General features: G+C 43.6%; 1 protein-coding gene across 1 annotated transcript in view; it reads right to left on the bottom strand.

Annotated features, from left to right (window-relative positions):
* The window catches only part of gabrr2a (gamma-aminobutyric acid type A receptor subunit rho2a), a 73,401-nt gene extending 54,727 nt beyond the window's left edge, over positions 1 to 18,674 (bottom strand). Inside the window, exons 1-2 of the mRNA XM_034135270.1 lie at positions 18,486 to 18,674; positions 15,985 to 16,091 (exon numbers count right to left, since the gene is read on the bottom strand). Of these exons, the coding sequence (XP_033991161.1) occupies positions 15,985 to 16,091; positions 18,486 to 18,616 (238 nt within the window). The 5' untranslated portion in view covers positions 18,617 to 18,674. The remainder of the gene's footprint in view (positions 1 to 15,984; positions 16,092 to 18,485) is intronic.
* Positions 18,675 to 19,109: the final 435 nt, after the last annotated feature.

Here is a 19,109-nt window from a genome sequence, read left to right as displayed (position 1 = left end):
CACATACGCAACATCTCCAGACTCCGCCCATCCCTTTCTCAATCAAACACTGAAGTCCTGGTCAATGCATTTGTCACGTCCCGCATCGACTACTGTAACGCCATCCTCTCAGGCATTCCCACCAAACTCATCAATAAACTTCAAATCATACAGAACTCTGCAGCCCGGATCATCACCGGCACCAAGGCCTCAGAACACATCACCCCCATCCTCATCCAACTCCACTGGCTCCCGGTTCAATCCTGTATCAACTTCAAAAACCTACTGCTCACTTACAAAGCCCTACATAACCTGGCCCCCCCCTATCTGGCTGACCTTCTTCAGGAGTACACAATCACCATATTCAAATCCCAATTAAAAACCCACCTGTTCAAATCTGCCTACTCACTGTAGTGCTCCCCATTATATGTTTCATTTGTGTCCACTTGATTGTCTCCTCCATGATTTCCTGTTTGTGTTTTTATCATGTTCTGTTGCCTATTAGCGTTTTCTTTTTTAACAAATTGTACGGTGTCCTTGGGTGTCATGAAAGGCGCCTAAATTAAAATGTATTATTATTATTGGATAGACCAAAATAACAGCGCAGCTGTTCTTATCGAATCAACCCCTCCCAACTTGAGTTTTATGAGTCAGGAAAGAATGCATAAGAAAGGGGATGGAGTTGCTATTTTGTTCCCTTCAATGTAAGAAGACATCTTATGGGAACTTTGCTTCTTTTGAATATGTGGCCCTTCAGCTGAAATGCTCCTCCCGAGCCATGTTCCTAAATATCTATAGACCACCAAAATACTGTGCAAGCTTTTTTGATGACTTTACTGAACTGCTGTCTATAGTGTGTATTGACTTTGACCGTCTAGTCATTGTTGGTGATTTTAACATCCATATTGACAACCCCCATGACAGAGGGGCTTGTGTTATCTGAAAACACAAGGGAAATGGTTGTTCAGAATTTTTCTTCCACACTTGCCCTCCCTAATAACTCCGTAAGTTAACTAGTAGATCATTTTATTTAAAACAATTCAAATGTTATAGATGCCATTGCTCCCACCAAGGTAAAGGGAGTGTCTCCATGGAGATAGGCCATGACCGTGAGAACAGAAAAAAGAAAAAAAAAAAAAAGAAAAAAGCTGAACGTAGGTGGCGAAAAACAAATCTCCAGGTTAATTTTTAAATCTATAAAGAGAGACTTGGCTTTTATAATTTGGAATTGAAAAATGCACGACAGTCTTTCTTCTCTGACATAATTGCCAACAACTAAAACAACACACTTGCCTTGTTTGCTACCGTCGACAGACTAACAAACCCCCCAGTATCAGTAGCCTCTGAGCTTCTATCCACCAGGGCCTGCAATGATTTTGCCTCCTTCTTCACTGACAACATTCAGAAAATCAGACAAGCAGTCAGTGCCTCTGTATCAGGTACAGCGAATGTGTTGTCCCTGTGTCCACTTAAAATCAATTCAAACACCATGACACAATTCCATCAGATTAATGATAAAAACCTAGAGTACATTATACAACATCTGAAATCCTCCTCATGTGGCCTTGATATTATACCAATAGGCTTTTCAAAAATGTGTTTCAGTGCATGGCCTCAGATCTACTTCATATAGTAAACAAGTCTCTTCACTCAGGTGTATTTCCACAGGCCCTGAAAACTGCAGTCATTAAACTGCTCTTAAAAAAAAGAATAATCTAGACGCTTCAGTAATGAACAATTACAGGACCATATCAAACCTGCCATTTCTAAGTAAAAAACATTGAAAAAGTTGTTTTTCAACAACTGAGTAATTTCTTGAATTTAAATAACTCTTTGGATGTGTTCCAGTCAGGCTTTCGACCAAACCACCCTTTGCCTGTTTTTCAGGTCTCAGGCTCGAAAATGACATTCCCAGAACAAATGACTATATCTTCACTTCTAAAAGGGGTAAATTCATAATCTTTTTCCTCAAAGCAATGATACACCTGTGAGTTGGATGTAGAAAAGTCAGAATCAATATAGATGTTTTTATTTTAAAGTAAATTCAGATTGAACATAGTAAAAGAAAATGTAAATTATAGTGTCCGTCCAAAAATTCTTTTTTACTTATAGTGAAAACTACCCTTGGATGATGGTAAGGTAGACTAAAAGCTTTAGGAATCAAAAGTACAACATATAATAAGTACCCTGTATCGAGATTGATGCAAAACAAGTGACATTTGACCTTTTTAGAGGTCAAAAACTCCACCTCTGGGGTGATTTTGGTGGAAATGGGCGTTTTTTCCGTTTCTCTGGAACCCATTGGTCGATTTTGGTGATTGACATCTCTTTCTGACCGTTAGAGCCAATAGAATCGAAGGGGGGTTTTCACATAGACTCCAACATTAACACAAAAAGGTGGGGGCTTTGCGCATGTAGTTTTGCATGAGAGTGAAGCTATCTCTCGCTCTGACATCTGGAAACGGAAAAGCAGTTTTATTGCTTATGGATTATCAGAAATCATTTCAAAGGGACACAGACACATTGGATTAACTTCAGCAGCGTTTTTATCGTTTTAATGCCATTGAAGACCAGTTTTGACCAGACAACGACACAGGTAAGCCATGTTAGCGTTTTTAGCTACCTAGCGCCACATGTTTTGATGTCTGTTTTTGTTTATAAAGTCGCGAGTTCTTATCATAGAGTGATAATGTATGTACCCGATCGATTCTGTGTCATCTCACGATGCGAATTGATGGGTTGGATATGCAGAAAAAATAAATATAAGGTTTTATGAGTGAGTTTCTGTGCAGTAATCTGTTAGCATTTTCGCTCGTTGCTAATTCAGAGGCTCAGCGTTAGCATTGTGTTGTTTTTTTTAAAACAAAATAAAAATGATCAGTTAGATGAGTTTCTTCCCGTTACATGGACATAAAACATTCATAGTTTTATTAAATATTAAGATGCCCTCAGACACTGTTTCCTCAGATGACACGTTTTTCCCCCCGATATCGGGGGTGCGGTGTAGAAGAGGTTAAATAAAAAGCCAATGTTAATTTTGTTCACAATTGTTTCGTTCATTTACCTCTTTTTTTTCTCCAGAATAACCAATAAGAGTACCGTTAAAAGACCGGATCGATAAGCGGTATCGATAAAAGTAGTAGTACCGTTAAAACCTTAACGATACCCATCCCTATACATAACCATTTCACCAGGAAACTATGCTCCAATTCAAACACTGACTAAGTGCATTGAACTGGATGTGTCAGAAACTTTCTCCAATTAAATAACGATAAAACTGAGGTAATTGTTTTTGGAGCCAAGGCAGAAGGTATAAAAGTCAGTGCTGAGCTTCAGTCTGCAATGTTCAAAACAACAGATAAAGCAAGAAATCTAGGTGTAGTGATGGACTCTGACCTGAGTTTCAACAGTCACATTAAAACAGTTACTAAATCAGCCTACTATCACCTAAAGAACATATCTAGGATTAAAAGACTAATGTCACATCAGGATTTGGAAAAACTTGTCCATGCTTTTATCTTCAGTAGACTCGATGGTGTCTTCACAGGTCTCAATAAAAAATCTATCAGAAAGCTGCAGCTGATTCAGAACGCTGCTGCTCGAGTCCTTACCAACACTAAGAAAGTGGATAACATCACTCCAGTTCTGAAGTCTTTACACTGGCTTCCTGTGTGTCACGGCCCGTCCACACGGCGGCGTGCGTTGGAGCTTCAACGCTGCTTCCCATTCACTTTGAATGGGGTGACGTCACGCTTTGCCGAACTGCATTGTGGTTCCGTCGCTTCGCTTTGCCTCCGTTGCTCGCTTCAAAAGTTGAGAAAAGTTGAACTTTTCAAGCTTCGACGGAAGCGTCAGCCAATCAAATCATATGCCAGTACAAGCTCTAGACAATCAAACCGCGTGCTTGTGACGCTGCGTCAAATAAATGATTTCAAAATACTGCTGCTGGTTTATAAAGCATTGAATGGTTTAGGCCCAAAATACATTTCTGATCTACTGCTAAATTATGAACCATCCAGATCTCTCAGGTCTTCTGGGACTGGTCAGCTTTCTGTCCCCAGAGTCAGAACTAAACCTGGAGAAGTTCAGTTATTATGCTCCAAATATCTGGAACAAACTACCAGAAACCTGCAGGTCCGCTGCAACTCTTACTACTTTTAAATCCAGGCTCAAGACTTTTCTTTTTGCCGCTGCTTTTAATTGATCTGATTATTTGTTTCCCTAACATTCAAGTGGCTGTATTCTATCAGGCTTTGTTATTGTTTGAATTGTTATTCATGTTTTAGTATCTTTGCTTTTAAACGAGTGTTTTTAAATGCCATTTTATAATATGTTTCTTAATGCTCTTAATGTCTTTCATTTTTTTTTTGTAAAGCACTTTGAATTGCCTTGAGTTGAAAGTAGCTATATAAATAAACTTGCCTTGCCTTACTAAGGGAAGTATCTCAACATTGAGACACAACCAACAGCACTGCTAGCAAAACACTGGGCCCTGTCATGTGCCTCAACATCAGCATGCTGTGCAGATGGAGCAGCTCGGTGGGCTTCAAGGCGTGGGATGTCTTTGAAATTGGCAACACATTTGTGTTTTCTTGCCACGATTACGTCTCCGTTGAAAATATCTCTGAAACAGCCCACTTGTCAATGCCACACTGTCCTTCAAGTGGTCCCACAGCTGCATCACACAGTCTGCTCCCCCCCATGCAGGGCAATGTTCTGTCTACACATCCTATCTCTGTTAGTATGACATCCAATGCTGTCTTGCAGTATAATGAGACAACACATGTGAAAAGATGCTGTCTGCCTCTTTCTCTCTCCCTGAATCAAAAGCAAACGGTCAAGGATCACATTATTTTGACCTTAAGAGCTATGTATGAGGCCCAATCCTAAAGCAACTGCTCCTACTGTATCATATGCACACATTGATGCCACCAAATGAGACAATACAAATGGAAGTATTACAAATAGAACCGTCTTTTTAATAGTAACATTAAACATGAATTCATTTACATCATAAATTATTAATATATACACAAACATTTTCACAAATATCCAACCTTCAAATTGGCATTTTAAATCAACATTGCTCTGCACACTTACTAAAGAACAGTTAAAAGCAACTACATGAGTAGTGACATTATACTATCCTTAAAACCCTGCTCTGTATTGGTCAGGCGTACTAGAATAGCTTCAAATATGTGTGTGGAAATCTCAGTTCATTTTAGGGCTGCACGATTTTGGCCAAAAGTATGCTGCAAATCTCAGGGTAAACAATTTAAACAAATTCAGTGTTATTATGACTGATTATCACTCAGCTTTATGCACACATACATTTGGCATGTTTTAAGAAACATGCGGGCGGGCGGGGGGCTGCAGTTTAAAGCTAATGATCGGAGCAGAGACACACGCTCTATAAGCCGACAAACGCAGAGATATGTTGTTCAAAAAGGAAGTCAACACATAACGACCCTTAATTGTCCCTTATTATACTGTTTTTCATCAATATATCACAGGTCTCAGATATATACAAAATATGTCTCTGAAGTGATTGGCTGAAACACCAAACGGATCATTGCAGCATCCCATAATCCCCTCTGTTTCAGCCCTGTTTCAAAAGTGCTGATTCTCTGTCTGTTACTTTAGATGAAAATAAGGAGCCCCTCCCCACGCCCCTCTGAGAGATATTTGGTTACAAAGAACACAATGGTGCTCTAGGAGGAGATTCAGGTGATAAGGGGGGGGGGGGGTTACCTTGGTTGGTTATTGTCAAAACATCGTTATGACATCATAAAGTGGCCAAAATCTGATCAGCTCATTTTCAGACAGGTTTTTATATAAATGGATCAGGACAAAAAATTAGCGAATCTTTTTTCCTGAAACTTTCAGAATCTCTTTACACGGAGTGTTTATTTACTTTTATACATGTTTATGTATAAAGGAGATGAAAAAGTGGATTTTGCATAATAGGTGACCTTTAATATAGTCTATGTTAAGAACGAGAAAGGTTTTAACATTGTTTTTTGTAAACATATACTGTAGGCATGCATACATCATTAAAAATGTGCAAGGGTGATGACGTCAGAGCCTTGTCCTATGTGTTGGGGCTGAGCCCAATTCAACCCCGGCTTATTTTCTATCCACCCAATCTATATTTTCAAATGTATTGCCATGCCTTGCAGAGGAGCATTTGGATGGTATGAGGAACTTCTTACAGCTATGCAACTAGCTGCTAGCTTGCCTTCTTTTGTGGTTATTCAAATAAAAGGATATTTTAATTGTATTTAATACAGATGAAACGGCTAATGCACGAATTGGGAGCTCGGCTCGACGCGGGTTGGTTTCAGACAAAAATATAGTCACGGAGTATATCTATGCTTCGCAGTCTTCACAAAGCTACTATCCTTTCATGACATGTACACGCAGGGATTGTCTCTCATTTGTAGAGTAGTTGACATCATGCGTCACTAGGATTTGCTGAGTTGTATCAGAGCTCTGAGAATAGTGATATTACTTTCTGAGAGTGTATTCAATCACTACATGCTTTGATCTACAGTATTTTCTAGACCAATACCTACCGCATTGCAAACAAAAGGCTCATGTCAATCGCTCATATGAAATTGCTTTAGCTTTGAGGTCAAATGATGAAATGTATTCATTAGAACTCTCTTAAACGGTGTATGGGCTATATCTATTCTGTGTAATTGAATTCAGCTGCATGCTTTTCAGGGTTGGGTGGAGAATATATTAAAGCAATAGGCAGCAGGAAACTCCACCTGGCTTTGTGACCTCCAGTAAATCCGCCACACTGCTAAGCCACCACATTTTCTGAAAAGCACACAGTGGCTCTGGTACACAGTAAACAGATAATTACATGGAGCCATACATCCAATGATCTGTCCGCTGGGTTTTCTCTCTCGTTCCTTTCAGCGTGGATTAACAACAGGCTTAATGTGTTATTTTACCCGGGATTAAGAGCAATAATACACCCCACACGTTAGACACACTCCCCACACTCTACCCCTGAGAGACAGCTGACTTTGATACAGAACATGTTGAATATGTGAGTGTACAACAATGTACATATGTGAGAGTTTTGCAGTGTATGCTCAGTATGTACTCATCAGAACTGCTGATGGGGAAATGAAGGGCCTGCATTACAAACTGAGGGTTTGAAATGTAAAAGCCATTACCAGGCATGGTGGGACCAATGAAAAATGTTATTGGTTGAATTAAAGCTCACCTAGTATGCTATATTTGATCAATATATTATAGGGCCATATCTATACAAAACATGTCTCTGAAGTGTTTTGCTCAAAATACCAAACAGATCACCCATTGTGACCCCTCTTTTTCAGCCCTGTTACAAAGGGGCTGATTCTGGGTCTGGCCCTTTAAATGTAACCGAGCTGCTGCTGGCCACGCCCCTTTGGATCACGCATGCAGCAGAGAGAAGCAGAAACTCAGCTAAATGCTGCCATGATTAAACGCCATTCCAATAATCAAGCATTATTTCTGAAACAGTATGGAGCTCAAATGCTTTTTCTCTCGCAGGTTTACCACAAGGTGAGTACCTTTTTATATCCGGCTTCTTACACATGCTCTCTCCAGTACAGGTTAGCCCTGAGTGTTAGCGATGCTTGCTAATGTAAACAAAGACCATAATACTTCCAAAGCACGTCGCGCATTGTTTCTGATACAGCAACGTTTCTGATAGGGCCGTGGGCGTAAAGCCAGCCCACATTTTAGTAATAACGTCATGACCGCAGCAAATCTGGATCAGCTCCGTTGTACCCCCGTTTCTAGAGATGTGGGTACGAAGGAAAAGAGAGGGTTGTATTTTCTGACACTTCGTGAGTCTCCTGGGGACACATATTTATGTATAAAAGACATCGAAAAGTGCATTTTGCATGATAGGAGACCTTTAAAGGAAATATTGGACCAAGTGTTTTGGAGGTATGTACTACTAGTGAGTATGTTGGGATATTTCATTCTTAATGGACAAAATGTCTTAGACAGTAATTACATTTTGTTGGATTCAAGGTCCCCTGAACCTAAATCACAATTATCGGGTCACAAATTCTCCCTGACTAGCAATCTGGTTTTTCGCTCACTTTGTATCCCTCTCACCTGTTCTCCACTGTTATTGCACACTGTTCTCCATGTAGCCACAAACATCCTAGCAACCTGTTTGACTGAATTTTTATTTCTCTGTGCTTGTGTTGCTGTTGAGTTCCTAGGAAACCTCGGCGTTGCAGCAGATAACAGTAACGCGCAAGCTAGCAGGGGAGGTAACCATAGAAACTAAAGTTAGCTAGCTGTTTTCACTGCAAGGCTCTGTGCCCAACCTCACAGTGAGCAAATAGCAAATTGAGATCATATGAATGCAGCTTTATGCCATGAACATTTTATGCATTAAATATGAAAAGATAAAAAATGTGAACGGTGATAACCTTCATGTTCATCAAACACACACAGCATTTACTTTTAAAAGCACAATTACTGTTAGTTGTGTTACTACCACTAACCAGATCTACCACTAAGAAAGGAAAGGGAAGGAAAAGAAGGAAGGGTTTTAATTAACTCTCTATTTAAGTTTGAGCCATCTGTCCTTTTGCTTATGAAACATTTTTACTCAGCTAAAGTAATAACTGACATTTTGGAACGCAGATTCATTGGTGGAGATAAATCTGATGAGGCACAAAGCATAGGCAATACAACAGGTGTAGAAAAAAACCCAAGGTTACCTTTTTACTAACATTAAAGGAAAACATTAAGATCCTTACCCAGGCCCAACAAAAGTGGTTATTATAATCTGGGTAAACTGTTGGCTCGTTTGAAAGCTGTCTGATCATTTCAATGTCTTATCTGACACATTTAGCAATGAAGCTATGTTAAACATTATCTGTAATAACTTCAGAGAACTGCAGCTACAAAAGTATAACCCAAGGTGAAATAAACAATATTTATGTCTTTATCTTAACTTGAAAACATACTGTAAAGTCTCCACTTTTGAAAAGAACATTTTATTCATGCTCTTTGCTCTGTCAGTTATTGGAGGAGGAATGTGTTTGGAGCATTTTCAATTTCCAGCTCCTGTCATTCTGATGCGGATAAGCCAGTAAGCCTGCTGTTCTTCTTTGGTGGACAAGAACCATTTTAAAGTATAATTCAATATATAGAAAATGTTTAGGTTTGAACACATCTGGAGGAGGCAGGCGTATCTTGGGAAACAGGGTGGAGTATGGGACTCTTAGTGCTAATGCTGTTACGGTTTTGTATTTATGTTTTCATTTTCCACCTTTGTTTTGAAATGTTTTCCTCCTTGTGTCTTCTCTGTTCCTTCTTCCTGTGTTTGCCTTCCTGTCGTTAGTTTCCCTGGTGTGTCTGATTGTCTGATTGTGTTCACCTGTTGCCCTTGTGTTTCTGCCTCCCTTACCCCAGCGGTGTCTTGCCTTGTGATTACCCCTCTCTGTATTTAGTCTTGTCTTCCCCTGTGTGCCTGGTCGGTTCATTCTGTTAGGTAGCGTGGAAAAGGTAGGACCCAACTGCAGACTACAAAAAGAGGCAACAGGTCTAGAAACAAAAAATGAGCTTTATTTACAAAGCTGATAGCAAGGGTAGCACTAGGAATGAGAGCCAACAGGAGGGGGACAGGAAAAACCAACAATGAACCGACCAGGCACACAGGGGAAGACAAGACTAAATACAGAGAGGGGTAATCACAAGGCAAGACACCGCTGGGGTAAGGGAGGCAGAAACACAAGGGCAACAGGTGAACACAATCAGACAATCAGACACACCAGGGAAACTAACGACAGGAAGGCAAACACAGGAAGAAGGATAAGAGAAGACACAAGGAAGAAAACATTTCAAAACAAAGGTGGAAAATGAAAACATAAATACAAAACCGTAACAGAACCCCCCCCTCAAGGGACGGATTCCAGACGTCCCAAGAAAACACCAAAAAGTCCAAAACCTCTAGAAGGGTGGGCGGAGGGGGCCCAGAGGAGGGACGCACAACCAGGACCAAAAGGGTGGGTGGAGGGGGTCCGGAGGACGGGCCCGGAAGGGGTCCCGGGCGGACGGCCCGGGGGCAAGGCAGAGTCCAAAAAGGGGCGAAGGCCACAGCGGGCGAACTCAGGGGCCCGGGCATGAGAGCGAAGGCAGTGGCTGGAAGAGTCAGGAAGCCAGGCTCGAGGGCGAAGACCACGGCTGGGGAACTCAAGGGGCCGGGCTCGAGGGCGAAGGCAGCGGCTGGAAGAGTCAGGGGGCCGGGCTCGAGGGCGAAGACCGCGGCTGGGGAACTCAGGAGGCCGGGCTCGAGGGCGAAGGCAGCGGCTGGAAGAGTCAGGGGGCCGGGCTCGAGGGCGAAGACCGCGGCTGGGGAACTCAGGAGGCCGGGCTCGAGGGCGAAGACCGCGGCACTCAGGGGGCCGGGCTCGAGGGCGAACAAGAAGGCGGCGACAGGACAGCTCTGGAGGACGGGCAGGAAGGCGCTGACGGGACAGCTCCGGAGGACGGGCAGGAAGGTGCTGACGGGACAACTCCGGAGGACGGGCAGGAAGGCCATGACGGGACAGCTCCGGAGGACGGGCAGGAAGGCGCCGACGGGACAGCTCCGGAGGCCGGGCAGGAAGGCGCCGACGGGACAGCCCCGGAGGCCGGGCAGGAAGGCGCCGACGGGACAGCTCCGGAGGCCGGGCAGGAAGGTGCTGACGGGACAACTCCGGAGGACGGGAAGGACCCAGTATCGGCCGGACAGGAACTGGAGCTGACGGGACAGGCGTAGACGGGATCCTGAACATGACATGGGCTGGTGTCAATGGGACCCCAGATGGAGCAAGGGCTGGTGTCGACTGGACCCCCAACGGAACAGGACACAGAGTTGGAAGGACCCCCGGCGGGACAGGTGTCGGCGGGACCCCCAACAGAACAGAACATTGAGCTGGCAGGACCCCCGGCGGGACAGGTGTCGGCGGGACCCCCAACAGGACAGGATCTGGTGTTGGCAGGAAACCCGGCGGAGCAGTAGTCGGCGGGACCCCCAACGGGACAGGACATGGGGTTGGCAGGACCCACAGCGGAACAGTTGTCAGCAGGACCCCCAACGATACTGGACGTGGAGTTGGCAGGACCCTCAGCGGAACCCCCAACGGCACAGGACATAGGGTTGGCAAGACCCCCGGCAGAAGAGTAGTCGGTGGGACCCCCAATGGGACAAGACATGGAGTTGGCAAGACCCCCGGCAGGAGAGTAGTCGGCGGGACCTCCAACAGCACTGGACATAGGGTTGGCAGGACCCCCGGCAGAAGAGTAGTCGCGGCGGACCCCCAACGGGACAGGACATAGGATTGGCAAGACCCCCGGCAGAAGAGTAGTCGGCGGGACCTCCAACGGCACAGGACATAGGGTTGGCAGGACCCCCGGCAGAAGAGTAGTCGGCGGGACCCCCAATGGGACAGGACATGGAGTTGGCAAGACCCCCGGCAGGAGAGTAGTCGGCGGGACCTCCAACGGCACAGGACATAGGGTTGGCAGGACCCCCGGCAGAAGAGTAGTCGGCGGGACCCCCAACGGGACAGGACATAGGATTGGCAAGACCCCCGGCAGAAGAGTAGTCGGCGGGACCTCCAACGGCACAGGACATAGGGTTGGCAGGACCCCCGGCAGAAGAGTAGTCGGCGGGACCTCCAACGGTACAGGACATGGGGTAGGCGTCGGCCGTAGAGCCAACAGGACACGGGGGGCTGGCGTCGGCCGGAGAGCCAACAGGAGACGAGGAGCTGGAGTGGGCCGAACCACTGACAAAACACGGGGGGCTGGAGTGGGCTGAACCACTGACAAAACACGGGGGGCTGGAGTGGGCCGGGGAGCCAGTACTGGAGCCGAAACTGGAGCCGGAACCATGGCTGCTGGGGCCAGAACTGGGGCTGGAACAACGGCTGCTGGGGCCAGATCTGGAGCTGGAACCACTGGAGCACGGGCTGGAATCTTGGTCTTGCGTCTCAGATACCCCATTCACACCAACGGTGTTTCGGGGCCGGTTCGGTGCTGGTGCTTGAAAAGCACCGGGTTTTCCTGTTCACACCGCAGCGGAGCAGCCTCTAAGCTCCGGAATCCGGTTCGTTTCGAGCACCAAAAAGTTGTCCGTGTAGAAGCAAGAACCGCATACGTCACGCTTACGTCGGAGGGGGGCGAGATTAACCTGAGATAACAGTTAAGGCGAGTACGGCAAATAAAAGTTGTAACCAGCAGTAGTGCTGAGCAAAGTGACTAGAACGCAACCACACACTTGTAAAAAAAAAAACACGCTTTATAAAGTCAGGCAACACTAACCAGGCTTCGTGTGATTCTGTTTATTTGTACCTTACTTTGACCATCCGTTCGCTGTTATTGGTCATTGTGGAGAGCAGGCAGACGTTTTGTTTGTTATTATAGCAGCTATCGGATGGAATCAATACATGGGCTGCACAGGTTGTCATGTCCGACTATCACAAGTAGAATCATAATGAAAAATACGTCGGTAAAAAGTGCCTGTAGAACACGGCTTAGCAAGTAGTCAGTTTAGCTTCGGTTGCTATGCTAACATCACCCATGTTATACCAGAGAAACTTTCATAACAGCGTTGTGATGCCAAACAGCGTCAATTCAGATTGACACCAAACAGCGTCAATTCAGACTGACACACATTCACTTAAGGGGAACTGGGGATATGTATCAGCTGCTTGTGTGACAGTCAGACAGTGAATACTTTAGAGCCGTGTGAGCTAACCCGGAGCTAACGGGAGAATACACTCGTGGAAGAGCAGCCGGCCAGCACTGCAGCGGTCGGTAAATGCCGCTGAAACACACGGTCACTGAGCGGTGTGAAAAGAGCCGGAGCTAAACCGAAGTACCGGTTCCGAACCTGAAAAGCTCTAGCACGGAGCTTGAACCGGAGTTGCGTTGGTGTGAAAGGGGTACTAGAGATTCTTTGGAGGATCTGTGGGCCTCCCCAGGCCTGGTCATACCCCAGGAAAGGGTTAGAGGCTTCGGACAAGTCCTCAGGACTACTTGTGAAAAGTTGTAGCCACTCAGGCAACATGCTCCTAAGCCAGGGCTGGCGAGCAACCTCCTGACGTGCCTCCTTCAACGCAGCCTCTCTACCACGTCTAGAAGAGGCGCCATTCCAAGTATAAAAAATGTACTCCAGAGAGTACCCAAGACATTCTGCCTGTAGAGCAAAACGATCCGAGTCTGCTGAGTCCAAAGCTGGTCGGTTCATTCTGTTAGGGTTGGGCAAAGGTAGGACCCAAATGCAGACTACAAAAAGGGTAACAGGTCTATAAACAAAAATGAGCTTTATTTACAAAGCTGATGACAAGAAACATGGCATGAAAAAACATAGATAGCGAATACAAACAAAACTGACCGTGACCAACATGGAGGGAGACAGGAAAAACCAACAATGAACCGACCAGGCACACAGGGGAAGACAAGACTAAATACAGAGAGGGGTAATCACAAGGCAAGACACCGCTGGGGTAAGGGAGGCAGAAACACAAGGGCAACAGGTGAACACAATCAGACAATCAGACACACCAGGGAAACTAACGACAGGAAGGCAAACACAGGAAGAAGGAACAGAGAAGACACAAGGAGGAAACATTTCAAAACAAAGGTGGAAAATGAAACATAAATACAAACCGTAACAAATGCGACTCGATCCAGGATCCTCTGCTGGGACTTGGTGTCTGTACCCGGGCTATTTTTAGTCCCATTTCCACTGTGACCTCCTGCTACATGCTCTGCCTTTCTCTGAAGTCGCAATCCCTCTGAAGTGGAGCTCACTTGATGACGGCTTCACCTTCTGCTCCCAACAAGGTACTTTCTGTATCTCCTTTTTGATTGCTCGAAAGAGATAGACCCATATCAAATGAGTATTCCAATGATAAAATAACACTATAATTAGTTCTCATTCCTTTAAAGATTACAAGTTATGCAGTTAGGAGTGGCCCCCCTGGGTGACTTGAATACATTTTGAAGAGACATTGACATTGCTCACCTGGCAAAAAAAGAAGCTTTAGATGTAGTTTTTACTTGGGATTCAGCAGAATTAAAAGATGTAACCGTTAATTGCAGTCAAAACAGATATCGGCTGAAGATGGCTCCTGCTTTGAAGATTCCAGGAGAGGGATGGATTCTTTAAAATTGGTATAACATCAAAGAGCCCTACATATCAGAGGTTCTGCACACCAAATACTTATCAGTTACGAGACATGAGGGCAGACATGCAATTGGTTTTTCAAGCTTGAGGGAGGACAGGTGGTGCTCTCAGGTCAACAGAATATCTACACCCTCTTCCCTCCGACCCTACCTTCAGGTCGCTTAAAGTTCCAGGCTTTACATCAGACAAGATTTAAAGAGCACTACGCCAGTTTTTGCCTCTATTTGGCATTTGACATTGAAGTGTAAATGTGGGGAGAGAAGTATGACATGTGACAGAGGTCGGTGACTGGAGAAGAACTGTCAACATTGCGGTTATGAGGCTTGTGCTGCTACCATTTTGTTACCAAAGGCTCCAACCCCACCCTTCTACACATAAAGGTCAGCTTTCTTGGCACGCAGAGTACTACCCTAATGATATTATAGTAAGGGTATCAATGTTATACACCTGGGCTACAAGACATTGAAATGCATTATGGGAAATGTAGGATCCAGACAAGCAATATTATTAAAAAGTCCAACCAATAAAGGTTTAGGCAAATACTAATACTGATATTTGAGAGCTACAACAATCTTTTCAATATTACTATTGATAAGAGGACCAATCTGTAGACATGTATGTCTGTGTATATGTGTAAACATGTACGTCTGTGTATATGTGTATGAATGTACCCAATAAAAACTCCACCTTATGTTTGTATGTACATTGATTGGGGTATGCACCTGGAGGGGGGTGTAGGGGTGGGGCTTTACAACTTATTTCAAGAAAGCTCAACCATATGCCCTGTTATGAAAAACTGATAAAATTGTTAAGAAATCTATTGAATACAAAATATTTTAATTAATTGGCTGATGTTCCCCTTTAGTTCAGAATAAAACCTGAATCATAATCAAAGATGTTTGATGTGTATTACTGATATTTGGTTCTTAATAAATTGTGACCAACATGCTTAGTGAGAGGAACATTTACCCCCGGAGACATTAGTGTCAGTGATAACAAACTATGTGTTGGAGAAATGTTTTTTAATTAACTAAAATATATCTTTTGCAGTTCTGAGCTGACAATTATAACTTTTTCGCCAACAGAATATTTGCAATTAGTCAAATTCAACTGATATAAAATACATCTGTCTAGATCTAGCATCTAAAGAAGGGTGCCCACTGGTATGCCAAAATGTGGAAATTAAATTAAAATGGCATTTTGTCTATATGATTCTTTTCAGTGATATCTATTTTATGAAGGGAAATGTTCTTGTATATTTGAAAAAAATAAAGAAACATGTAATAAAGGGTAATATAATGCGAAAAACTGAACACCCACGTGGCATCAGGGCCTAACTGTTTCACAGACAGATTTGTGTTCAAAGAGACAGATGGAGATGTACATCAGCAAAAACGAATAATCCTGCTTAGACTTACGGTCCTATGTCTATTCATACATTACTGAACTTGTTTTGATAATAATGTTCTAATGAAAAATCTTATTTCAAGAATTCTTATTGAGTCTAACTACCTCACAGCATCTCACATTCATGTTAATACTATTTAAAAAAAAAAGCCTGACTTCAAAGTCTACTTTAAATCGCAGCTATTCCAAGAACCTTAAACCGCCCTAATGATGGTCTTCATCAGTGAATGGAGTTTACAATCAAACCCCCCCATTAAGGAGGATGAGGTGTGGTAAAGAGTTCTAGAAAAAGCTGGTTAGTGGATCTTGAATTTTTGTTTGTGACCATTACCAAATGTCTGGAAAATAATAATAATGTCTATGAAAATGAGCGGGGAGCATTCCAAACCTACCTCCAAACGCCGGCCTCATGGTGAAGTCATGGTCGTCCACTTTGAGCAGTTGCTCTGTCTTTGTCTTGCGAGCCTTGGTCACATCCGGAGGCTTCTTTGCCAAGGAGCTAGAGGAAGATGAAAATCACCATCAGAGGGTGGGCAACTGATAATGTTTGATTTAAGATAAGATAAGAGATGAAAGCAATGCACCAACACCAGAGAAACCCGATTGAAGAAGAACTACATAAACAAATCATTTTTTGCACCGTGTTTCTTTGCCTCACCTTTTTAGAGCATTAGGGAGCAAGGTAAAAACATTCTTCTCTTTTCTTTCAACCTCTTTATTCCACACTTTCATTTGACTTCACATAACTGAAGCTTATCCTTATATCATGGTTGAGAAAATGCAATGTGCTTTAGAAATGTAGAGATCAAGCCTGTGTTCAATTGGAGCAGAGCAGTCAGCCTGACTGCAGAAAGGCACCTCCAGAGTGTATTTGTGTCCTGCTTGAATGGTCTGTCGTGCTGTGATAATAGTGGGTGGTAGAGTGAGTCTAACAGTGATGGTGGTGGAGCTGTTTGGACCTCATGCTGGGTTAAATCCCCTCTGAGGACGGATGGGTGTGACATGCGTCTCCATGCAGAGCAGCAACAGACAGATATACGTTTCCTCCAGTGAGCAGAGAGACCAGATAAGTGTGGGGCCCTGCCTGCCCTCCATTTTGGGTTCTATAGGCAGTATTTTGGGATGATGTGCATCAGACTCGGAAATTCAATTTTTTTCTAAACTAACCTTTAACTCTAAACTCAAGTCATTTTTTCAATCTCCAACACATGGGGTTTGTGCTTTGCATTACTTTATTTTGATAAAGGTATACAAATTAATTAATTGATTGAATAATTGTAACTTTTGTTCAAGATGTTACTTTTTTTTAAGTAGCTTGCACAGGGATTTTATCCTTTCTATCAATACCCATCTAGATACATTGATTTAAACGTCAGATTTTGCTTATATTAAGCAACCTTTTTTCTTGTTCTCTACATGCAACTAAACAGATTGGGAGAGCAACCTCTCTAATACTCCAAATAATACTTAAAATCCACCAGACTGAGCAACAAACAGGCTTCAAAAAGTCTCAGGCAGCAGGACTGTATGTGTCTCATTACCTTTGCTCTTTATGAAATAAAACCCTTACTAGGTTAGGGTCTCAAGAGAGAGATCATGGTCACAGCTAACACACCAAAGCTGACTGATTGGAGGAGCTTTCAGTGTTCCCAACATTAAAGAGAGGTCTCTTCTTGGACCCTGACTTCCACTCTACAAGGTTTGGAGGCTATTGACATCAATGTCATAATTCACGAGAGGTCTTTGTCTGGAAACACATCATAAATGCTTCCTGTTCTAGACTTTAAACGAATGACGGATGCCTGTGAACCCTGAAGTCCTCCTGATGAGCAGCTCAGGGTCCTACAGGCAGCTTCAACACCATCAGTGTGAGAATGAGTTTGGGTGAAGGTCTGGCAGACCACAGATGGTCAGTGAACTGCATTTTAAATAGAGCTTTTCCACTTACAACAATTTTACAGGGTTGATAAAAATAAGTGTTCAAGATTTCAACATTCAGTATAGTATTGCACATGGGAAAAAAAACATAAAATCTTTATGATTGGTATTGGGTTCGGAAGAGATCTTGTGTAATTTTATTTTATTAAATTACTTTATGGAAAACACATTAATATGTATTGCGGCTCAAGTTACAGCACTGACTTTGCTGCAACACACTAATGTTATTATCATAGACTTTTCTTTTGGAGGGGGGCCATGGGGGGGTCCAAGCTCAGTGTTAGAGGGCTTGGACCCCCCCCAGAACCGACCATGACAACCCTTCATAGTGGAACTTGGGATGAGGGTTATTTATTTTTGGTTGAGTATCTGCCAAGGACACATGGAAAAGGTGACTGCAGGGCGATCAAACCAACAACCTTCTATTTGTAGGACGACCATCTAACTCCTGAGCCATAGATGCCTTTACTCCCCCTGATAAAACCTTAAATATTATCTTTAATGCATCTTTCACTACCTGCAGGTGATTTGGCTCAATATTCCTCTACTGACATCACATTCTTTTGGTGATTCTGCTTGATATGAGGAATGTAAGTCATTCCAAATGATGTAACAAGTGATCAATAAGCTCCACCACTCTCAAGCATCTTAATGATTGAATGTCCATTTAAACACACACTTTCTCATGACATTTCTGTTTAAATATTATTTTTACTTCTGGATGTCTGCACACACTGAACAAATCTGAAACCTTGACCTTCATTTAATTTTCATTTTATGTTAGTTGAAAGCAATAATATTAAGTTTAAATATATTAGGTTGAACTTAATATAATTGCTTTCAACTAACCTAATACAATTACGTGTAATTCATCGACATAATATATTTAATAGAAGTCAACGTTTACGTTTTTTTCAGAGTGTTCATTCTGTAGTTATTATTTATCTCCACTTACGCGCCATGCTTCTGGGTCTCCACGGTGCCGGTCCATCTGCGCACCCTTAGCTTACGGCACTCCCCGGTAACGAGCAGACACAGCAGGAAAACGAGGGCTTTGATCAGATGAGGCATCTTGACGGCGCACATCCACAGGTGGGTACCTTGAAAGCCCCTCTCTCTCGGATCATTCCAGCAGGAAGCAGCCGGCAGCGCATGGTGCTCACAGGGAGGATGTGTCCTCGGTCATGGCATCAGACTCTGCTGCACGAGGAGGAGAGGAGTGTGTGAGGGAGGCTACACACACTCATCCTCACGAGAGAGAGAGAAAGAGAGGGGCTGAACATCTGTAGCCTACACACTCTGGGGGGAAACACACATACACACCCACACACACGCACACAGGGATTATTTGCAGCCTGGCATGACACAATAAGAGAGGCAGATTATTCCTCCCTCTTGTAAATAAAAACCTCATCATAGGAATCACGTTTTACTCCACTCAGCGACATGGTGGAGCAGTTTAAACACAACCCCCCGCTCCACCCAATAAAGGGCCGGAGCCAGGGCTTCTGAGGCCCCGGGCACAAGCCCCCCTCCATTTCTGAGTGACGGTCTGGCTCAGTTCCCATGTGATTTTTTA

The sequence above is a fragment of the Trematomus bernacchii genome, unplaced genomic scaffold (genome assembly GCF_902827165.1).
Source record: "Trematomus bernacchii unplaced genomic scaffold, fTreBer1.1, whole genome shotgun sequence".
NCBI lineage: Eukaryota > Metazoa > Chordata > Actinopteri > Perciformes > Nototheniidae > Trematomus > Trematomus bernacchii.
Note: the sequence above shows the minus strand (reverse complement) of the source record. Positions and strands in the feature narration are given on the sequence as shown.